The sequence below is a fragment of the Arachis hypogaea genome, chromosome 14 (assembly GCF_003086295.3).
Source record: "Arachis hypogaea cultivar Tifrunner chromosome 14, arahy.Tifrunner.gnm2.J5K5, whole genome shotgun sequence".
Lineage (NCBI taxonomy): Eukaryota > Viridiplantae > Streptophyta > Magnoliopsida > Fabales > Fabaceae > Arachis > Arachis hypogaea.
In genome coordinates, this window is record NC_092049.1 from 55,840,555 (window position 1) to 55,849,401 (window position 8,847).

General features: G+C 41.7%; 1 protein-coding gene across 1 annotated transcript; it reads right to left on the bottom strand.

Annotated features, from left to right (window-relative positions):
- Window positions 1-5,370: 5,370 nt before the first annotated feature.
- On the bottom strand, window positions 5,371-8,563 carry LOC112742612 (uncharacterized). Its single transcript, XM_025791851.1, has 2 exons — window positions 7,970-8,563; window positions 5,371-5,895 (listed from the first exon to the last, which is right to left on the bottom strand). The coding sequence occupies exons 1-2, from the start codon at window positions 8,561-8,563 to the stop codon at window positions 5,371-5,373; spliced, it is 1,119 nt and encodes a 372-aa protein (XP_025647636.1).
- Between the last annotated feature and the right edge of the window lie 284 nt (window positions 8,564-8,847).

The window sequence follows — 8,847 nt, forward strand, 5'->3', positions numbered from 1 at the left end:
GAAGAAAGTGATCCCTGAAGTTCCTTTCATGCTCAAAAAGAGCAAACATCCGGAGATCCGACAAGAGATTAGAAGAAGAGGTTGGGAAGTTCTCACCAACTTCATTCAACAAGTTGGGATCTTAATGGTTCAAGAGTTCTATGCAAACGCATGGATCACTAGGAACCCTGATCAAAGTGTGAACCCGAATCCAAAGAATTGGCTTACAATGGTTCGAGGGAATTACTTAGATTTTAGTACGGAAAATGTAAGGTTGGCGTTCAACTTGCCAATGATGCAAGAAAACGCACGCCCCTACACTAGAAGGGTCAACTTTGATCAAAGGTTGGACCAAGTCCTCATGGACATATGTGTGGAAGGAGCTCAATAGAAAGTTGACTCAAGAGGCAAGCCAGTTCAATTGAGAAGACTGGACCTTAAGCCTGTAGCTAGAGGATGGTTGGAGTTTATTCAACGCTCAATCATTCCTACTAGCAACCGGTCTGAAGTTACTATAGACCGGGCCATCATGATCTATAGTATCATGATTGGGGAGGAAATGGAAGTTCATGAGATTATACCTCAAGAACTCTATAAGGTGGCTGACAAGTCTTCCACTTTGGCAAGGTTAGCCTTTCCTCACCTCATTTGTCACCTCTGCAATTCGGCTGGAATTGACATAGAGGGAGACATCCTCATTGATGAGGATAAGCCCATCACTAAGAAAAGGATGGAGCAAACAAGAGATCATGGACCTCAATAAGAACATGAGGAAATTCCTCACTATGAAATCCCTGAGATGCCTCAAGGGATACACTTCCCTCCACAAAACTATTGGGAGCAAATCAACACTTCCCTAGGAGAATTAAGCTCCAACATGGGACAACTATGGATGGAGCACCAAGAGCACTCCATCATCCTCCATGAGATTAGAGAAGATCAAAGAGCTATGAGGGAGGAACAACAAAGACAAGGAAGAGACATAGAGGAGCTCAAGAGCACCATTGGTTCTTCAAGAAGAGGAAGACGCCACCCTCACTAAGGTGGACCCATTCCTTAATCTCCTTGTTCTTATTTTCCTGTTTTTCATTTTTTGAGCCTTATGTTTTATTTATGTTTGCGTCTTTACTATATGATCATTAGTGTTTAAGTGTCCATGTCTTAAAGCTATGAATGTCCTATGAATCCACCACCTCTCTTAAATGAAAACTGTTCTAAAAACAAAAGAACAAGAAGTACATGATTTTGAATTCATCCATGAAACTAGTTTAATTATTTTGATGTGGTGACAATACTTTTTATTTTCTGAATGAATGCTTGAACAGTGCATATGTCTTTTGATATTGTGGTTTATGAATGTTAAATATGTTGGCTCTTGAAAGAATGATGGAAAAGGAGAAATGTTATTGATAATCTGAAAAATCACAAAATTGATTCTTGAAGCAAGAAAAAGCAGTGAATACAAAAGCTTGCGAAAAAAAAAGAGAAGAGAAAAAAATGGCGAAAAAAAAGAGAAAGAAAAAGAAAAAGCCAAAAGCTCTTTAAACCAAAAGGCAAGAGAAAAAAGCCAATAGCCCTTAAAACCAAAAGGCAAGGGTGATAAAAAGGATCCAAGGCTTTGAGCATCAGTGGATAGGAGGGCCTAAAGGAATAAAATCCTGGCCTAAGCGGCTAAACCAAGCTGTCCCTAACCATGTGCTTGTGGCGTGAAGGTGTCAAGTGAAAACTTGAGACTGAGCAGTTAAAGTCAAGGTCCAAAGAAAAAAAAAGAGTGTGCTTAAGAACCCTGGACACCTCTAATTGGGGACTTTAGCAAAGCTGAGTCACAATCTGAAAAGGTTCACCCAGTTATGTGTCTGTGGCATGTATGTATCCGGTGGTAATACTGGAAAACAGAGTGCTTAGGGCCACGGCCAAGACTCATAAAGTAGCTGTGTTCAAGAATCAACATACTGAACTAGGAGAATTAATAACACTATCTAAATTCTAAGTTTCTATAGATGCCAATCATTCTGAACATCAATGGATAAAGTGAGATGCCAAAACTATTCAAGAGGTAAAAAGCTACTAGTCCCGCTCATTTAATTGGAGCTAAGTTTCATTGATATTTTGGAATTTATAGTATATTCTCTTCTTTTTATCCTATTTGATTTTCAGTTGCTTGGGTACAAGCAGCAATTTAAGTTTGGTGTTGTGATGAGCGGATAATTTATACGCTTTTTGGTATTGTTTTTACATAATTTTTAGTATGATTTAGTTAGTTTTTAGTATATTTTTATTAGTTTTTAAATAAAATTCACATTTCTAGACTTTACTATGAGTTTGTGTATTTTTCTGTGATTTCAGGTAATTTCTGGCTGAAATTGAGGGACTTGAGCAAAAATCAGATTCAGAGGTTGAAGAAGGACTGCAGATGCTGTTGGATTCTGACCTCCCTGCACTCAAAGTGGATTTTCTGGAGCTACAGAAGTCCAAATGGCGCGCTCTCAATTGAGTGTGAAAGTAGACATCCAAGGCTTTCCAGCAATATATAATAGTCCATACTTTGCCCGAGTTTAGACGACGCAAACTGGCGTTCAACGCCAGCTTTTTGCCCTATTCTGGAGTTAAACGCCAGAAACAGGTTGCAAAGCAGAGCTAAAGCCAGAAATAGGTTACAACCTGGCATTTAACTCCAAGGAAAACCTCTACACGTGAAAGCTTCAATGCTCAGCCCAAGCACACACCAAGTGGGACCCAGAAGTGAATTTCTGCATCATTTACTTATTTTCTATAACCCTAGCTACTAGTTTAGTATAAAAACTACTGTTAGAGACTTATTTTACATCATTTATCTTTATCTTTTGATCATGTTTTGATGATTGAACCCTCTTTGGAAGGCTGGCCATTCGGCCATGCCTGGACCATTATCACTTATGTATTTTCAACGGTAGAGTTTCTACACACCATTGATTAAGGTGTGGAGCTCTACTGTTCCTCATGAATTAATGCAAAGTACTATTGTTTTTCTATTCAATCCAAGCCTATTTCTTTTCTAAGATATTCATTTGCACACAAGAACATGATGAATGTGATGATTATGTGACGCTCATCACCATTCTCACTTATGAACGCGTGCCTGACAAACACTTCCGTTCTATATTCAAACAAGCTTGAATGCATATCTCTTAGCCTCCTAATTCATGATCAGAGTCTTCATGGTATAGGCTAGAATTATTGGTGGCCATTCTTGAGATCCGAAAAGTCTAAACCTTGTCTGTGGTATTCCAAGTAGGATCTGGGAAGGGATGGCTGTGACGAGCTTCAAACTCACGAGTGCTGGGCGTAGTGACAGATGCAAAAGGATTACTGAATCCTATTCCAGTATGATCGAGAACCGACAGATGACTAGCCGTGCGGTGATAGCACATTTTGGACCATTTTTACTGAGAGGACGGGAAGTAGCGATTGACAACGGTGATGCCCTACATAAAGCTTGCCATGGAAAGGAGTAGGAATGATTGGATGAAGACAGCAGGAAAGCAGGGGTTCAGAAGGAACAAAAGCATCTCCATACGCTTATCTGAAATTCTCACTAATGAATTACATAAGTATCTCTATCCTATTTTATATTTTAATTATATTTTAATTTTCAATTCACCATAACCATTTGAATCCGCCTGACTGAGATTTACAAGGTGACCATAGCTTGCTTCAAGCCGACAATCTCCGTGGGATCGACCCTTACTCACGTAAGATTTATTACTTGGACGACCCAGTGCACTTGCTAGTTAGTTGTGCGAAGTTGTGACAAAGAACTAAAATTATGAAAGTGCGTATTAAGTTTTTGACGTCGTTACCAAGGAATAAACGATCACGATTTTGCATACCAGGACCTTCCCTTTATCCTTCTTGATCACCATCCTATAGAGGTGGAGAAAGGGGAAAGATTAAACTCAAGGGAACACTCAAAAATGATAATCATGCAAGTGAGAAAATAGGCCACATGTCACTAAGACAACATTAGAATCAATGGCAAGTTACTAGCATGTGATGCAAGAGTGGTATATGCATGCAAGTAGAAGGCATGAGAGGCATACACTCAAACATTAATAACAAGAAGCAAGTCATAAGAGATGGGCATGTAAAAATGTGAAACATGAATTGTAAGAGGCTCAATTCACATAGGAGTAAGTAAGTGAGTGAAAAGGAACACTAAATGGGAAAGATTAAGTCAAAATGAGCTCAAAAAGTCGTGTGTGCCTTTCATCAAACACTTGGTATGCAATCCTTAAGCTATGAGTAAATAGAGAAAATGGAGAAATGTAGCATCCCACATAGCAATATTAATCATCATAGAGCACCACATTTAGCAAGGAAATCAAATGTAACAAACTAACCCACCAATGAAAAAGGAATCTCTACCCACAACATCCATAAAAAAATGGAAAAAATAAAGGCAAAGGAAAACAAATAAATAAGCATGAAGAAGAAGCTAATTAAGAGGGGAAGTAAAGATATGAAACTAAAGAAGGGAGAAGATGAAGAGAAACAAAGAAAAAGAGAAGGTAAGAGTACCTTGAGAGGAAGAGGGAACTAGTAGAGAATGTAAGTGGGAAAAGATGGGAAGAAAAGTGGAGAAAGAGAGGAGAGAGAAGAATGTAGGGACCGCCGGAGGTGGTGGTCGCCGGAGGTGGGTACCACCGGAGGAGGGGCTGAGAGAGGGTGGTAGAAGGGGTTGAAGAAGTAGAGAAGAGGAGACTAGAGAAAGAAGGTGGAAAATGAGAGAAGAGGGGTGAGAATTTGAAATTTAGGCGCGCTACAGTGTTTCTGCATCGTAGGATCGATGCGCGTGTGCCCTGCACGCGTCGGCATGGACAGAAAAGGACGCGTACGCGCCAAGTGCGCGCACGCATAAAGGGGGTTGTGCTAGTGGCACAATGCTTGCCCAAGGTTGGCGCAACTCTTAGGTTCATGGAGTAGGAGCTAGCTGCAGGAGGACCGACTTGCGTGCGCACAGTGCGCGCACGCGTGGAAGGCGTACAAGGTAGATGGATGCGTAAGCGCCAGGTTCGCCTGCACGTAATTGGGAGTTATGCTCCCAGCACAGTGTAAGCTCAGTGTTGGCGCAACTCTCAGGAAAAATATACCAGGAGTGCGAGCAGTGCGATCGACGCGGACGCGTCATGTGCACTCACGCGTCGATTCGCAAGTTAGTAGAAGGACGCGTACGCACCAGGTGCGCGCACGCGTGAGTCAGGTTTGGCGTAGGGCTGGATGCTGGCCCAGAGTTTGCCTAACTTTTCTGGAAAATGGGTGGAGGTGCATCCGCGCATATGGACGCGCACGCAGCGTGCATGCGCGCCCCCCCTCCTTTTTTTTTTTGAATAAGACATGAAGAATGTATATTCATCACAATTTCAGTAGGCAACTTGCCAAAGGGACCAAAAACACCCAAAACTCTATACACTCTAATTCCACTAATTGAAGCTTTCTCTCAATTCCGGCCCCACCCAAACTTGGATTGTACTCCTTGACGGTCCAATGTGCTCTATGCTCTACCTCCACCGGTAAGTGGCATACCAACCGAAAGGGGCTCATACCAATTGGCGTCTTGTACGCCATTTGGTATGCCCATAGTGCGTTGGTAAGCTTAGCACTATAATCCTTTCTATTAGGCTTCACAATCCTTTCTAGTATACGCTTGATCTCCAAATTGGAAACTTCGGCCTGGCCGTTCGTTTGGGGATGATAGGCCGTGGCCACTTTATGTATGATGCCGTATTTCTTCATGAGTCTTTCTATCCTTTTGTTGCAAAAATGTAAGCCTTGGTCACTCACGATTTCTCGTGGTGACCCAAAGCGACAAATTATGTTATTCCTCACAAAAGGAAGGACTACATTAGCATCGTTCGTCCGGATAGGTATCGTTTCCACCTATTTGGACACATAATCAACGGCAAGTAGAATGTAGAGAAAGCCATTAGAATTTGGGAATGGCCCCATGAAGTCGATACCCCACACATCAAAAATTTCACAAAAGTCGATACCCCAAATCTAAGGCATTGAGAACAAGATTTGCAATAAAGAGAAGAGTCCTTAAAAAGAGTTGGCCACCAAAATCCACAATCAAGGATCTTTCTTGCCGTCTTTTGAGGTCCATAATGTCCACCTCCCTCGGAGGAATGGCAAGCTTCCAAGATTGATTGGAATTTGGTTTGTGGAATGCACCGTTGAATTACTTGATCCGCTCCACATCTCCAAAGGTATGGGTCATCCCATACATAGTATTTGGACTCGCTTTTTAGCTTATCCTTTTGGTGCTTGGAGAGATTAGGAGGGAAGGTGCGGGATACTAAGTAATTGGCTATTGGGGCATACCAAGGAATGACCTCCGAGATTGAGTGAAAGCCCTCAAGGGGAAAAGAGTCATTAATAGGAGTGGCATCACCTTTGGTGTGTTCAAGGCGACTTAAGTGATCCGCCACTAGGTTTTGCGAACCACTCCTATCTTTAATTTCCAAGTCAAATTCTTCCAACAATAAAACCCATCTAATCAATCTCAGTTTGGATTCCTTTTTAGCCAACAAATACTTTAACGCCGCATGATCCGAGTACACTACTACCTTAGAACCAAGAAGATAAGCTCGGAATTTATCCAAAGCGAAAATAATAGCCAAAAGTTCTTTCTCGGTAGTAGTGTAGTTGGATTGGGCTCCATCTAGTATTTTTGATGCATAGGCTATGACATATGGATTCTTACCCTCGCGTTGTGCTAACGCGGCTCCCACCGCATAGTTTGAAGCATCACACATTATTTCGAATGGCCGACTCCAATCCGGCCCTCTCACGATGGGAGCTTGGGTCAACACCACCTTGAGCTTGTCAAAAGCCTCCATGCATTCCTTGCTTAGATCAAACTCAGTTTTCTTTTGCACCAATTGAGATAGAGGCAATGCTACCTTACTAAAGTCCTTGATGAATCTTTGGTAAAATCCTGCATGTCCAAGGAAAGAACAGACTTCCCTCTCAGAGGATGGGTAAGGCAAGCTAGATATAACACTGATCTTTGCTGGATCTACAAAAATACCATCTTTGGAAACAATATATCCTAAAATAATGCCTTGCCTAACCATGAAATGACACTTCTCAAAATTTAAGACAAGGTTTGATTTAGTACATCTTTCCAAAACTTTTCAAGGTTATCCAAGCAATAATCAAAAGAATCACCATATACGCTAAATTTATCTATGAACTCTTCCATACATTGCTCTAGAAAATCCGCAAATATGCTCATCATGCACCTTTGGAAAGTTGTCGGAGCCTTGCATAAGCCGAATGGCATACGCTTATAGGCATAAGTTCCAAAGGGGTAAGTAAATGTTGTTTTTTCTTGATCCTTTAGAGCAATGTGTATTTGGAAGTACCCCGAATAGCCGTCTAGAAAACAATAATGAGATTTACCAGATAGCCGATCAAGCATTTGATCGATAAACGGTTGCGGAAAATGATCCTTTCTAGTGGCCGTGTTTAACCTTCGGTAGTCAATCCACACCCTCCAAGAGTTTTGCACCCTTTTTGCTATAAGCTTCCCATTCTCATTCTTGATAGTGGTCATGCTGGACTTCTTTGGCACAACTTGGACCGGACTCACCCATTCACTATCCGAAATGGGGTAGATGATGTCCGCTTCTAGTAAATGGGTGACCTCTTTTTTCACAACCTCTAGAATGGTAGGATTGAGTTGCCTTTGAGGTTGTCGAACGGGTCTAGCTCCTTCCTCTAGGAATATTCGGTGCTCGCATACTTGGGGGCTTATGCCTACTAAATTCGCCAAGCTCCACCCAATGTCCCTTTTGTTTTTCCTCAAAACACATAGCAACTTTTCTTCTTGTTGAGGATTTAGTTCCCTTGAAACAATCACGGGGATCTTGTGGGCTTCATCAAGGTATGAGTACTTTAGGTGGGGCGGTAGTGGCTTCAATTCTGCCTTTTGGTCTTGACTTGACACTTGAACTTTCGGAGGATTCGGATTGGGTAATGTGTTCACTTCACTTGGATCTTCACTTATATCTTCAATTATATGTTTCTCATCTAGCTTTGAAAAATGCCCTTCGGCCACAATGTTGTCAATTAGGTCACACCCGAATATGGAGTGGTTCTTCGGTGGGTGCTTCATTGCTTCTTCTAAGCTAAAACTCACGATTCTCCAATCTATCTCAAATGAGTAGATTCCCGAATAGGCGTCCAACTTGAATCTAGAGGTCCTCAAAAATGGCCTCCCAAGTAGGATGGATGATGTCTTCTCGGATTCACTTGATGGCATCTCAAGGACGTAAAAATTAATTGGAAATACCAAACCTTTTATATTCACCAGTACATCTTCCGCAACACCCGTCACGGTTATTATGCTCTTATCCGCTAAGACAAACCTAGCCGCCGACCGCTTCAACGGTGGTAGCTTCAATATGCGGTAAACGGAAATAGGCATAATGCTAACGCATGCACCGAGATCACACATACAATTAAGAAATTGAACTCCATCTACGGTACAAGTAACCATGCACGGGCCCGGATCACCACACTTCTCGGGTAATGCTCCCATCAAAACGGAAATAGAACTCCCCAATGGAATAGTCTATAACTCATGGATTCTATCTTTGTTCATACATAAATTCTTAAGAAACTTTGCATATTTGGATACTTGATGGATAGCATCAAAGAGAGGGATAGTTACCTCCACTTTCTTGAACATCTCCACCATTTTGGGGTCAAGTTCCATATGCTTCCTAGCTTTCCTTGCTAGTGTAGGAAATGGGATTGGTTGAGCAATTTCTTTTTCCAAGGCCTTCTCATCTTTGGAGACTTCACTTGTTGGTTGAGACACTT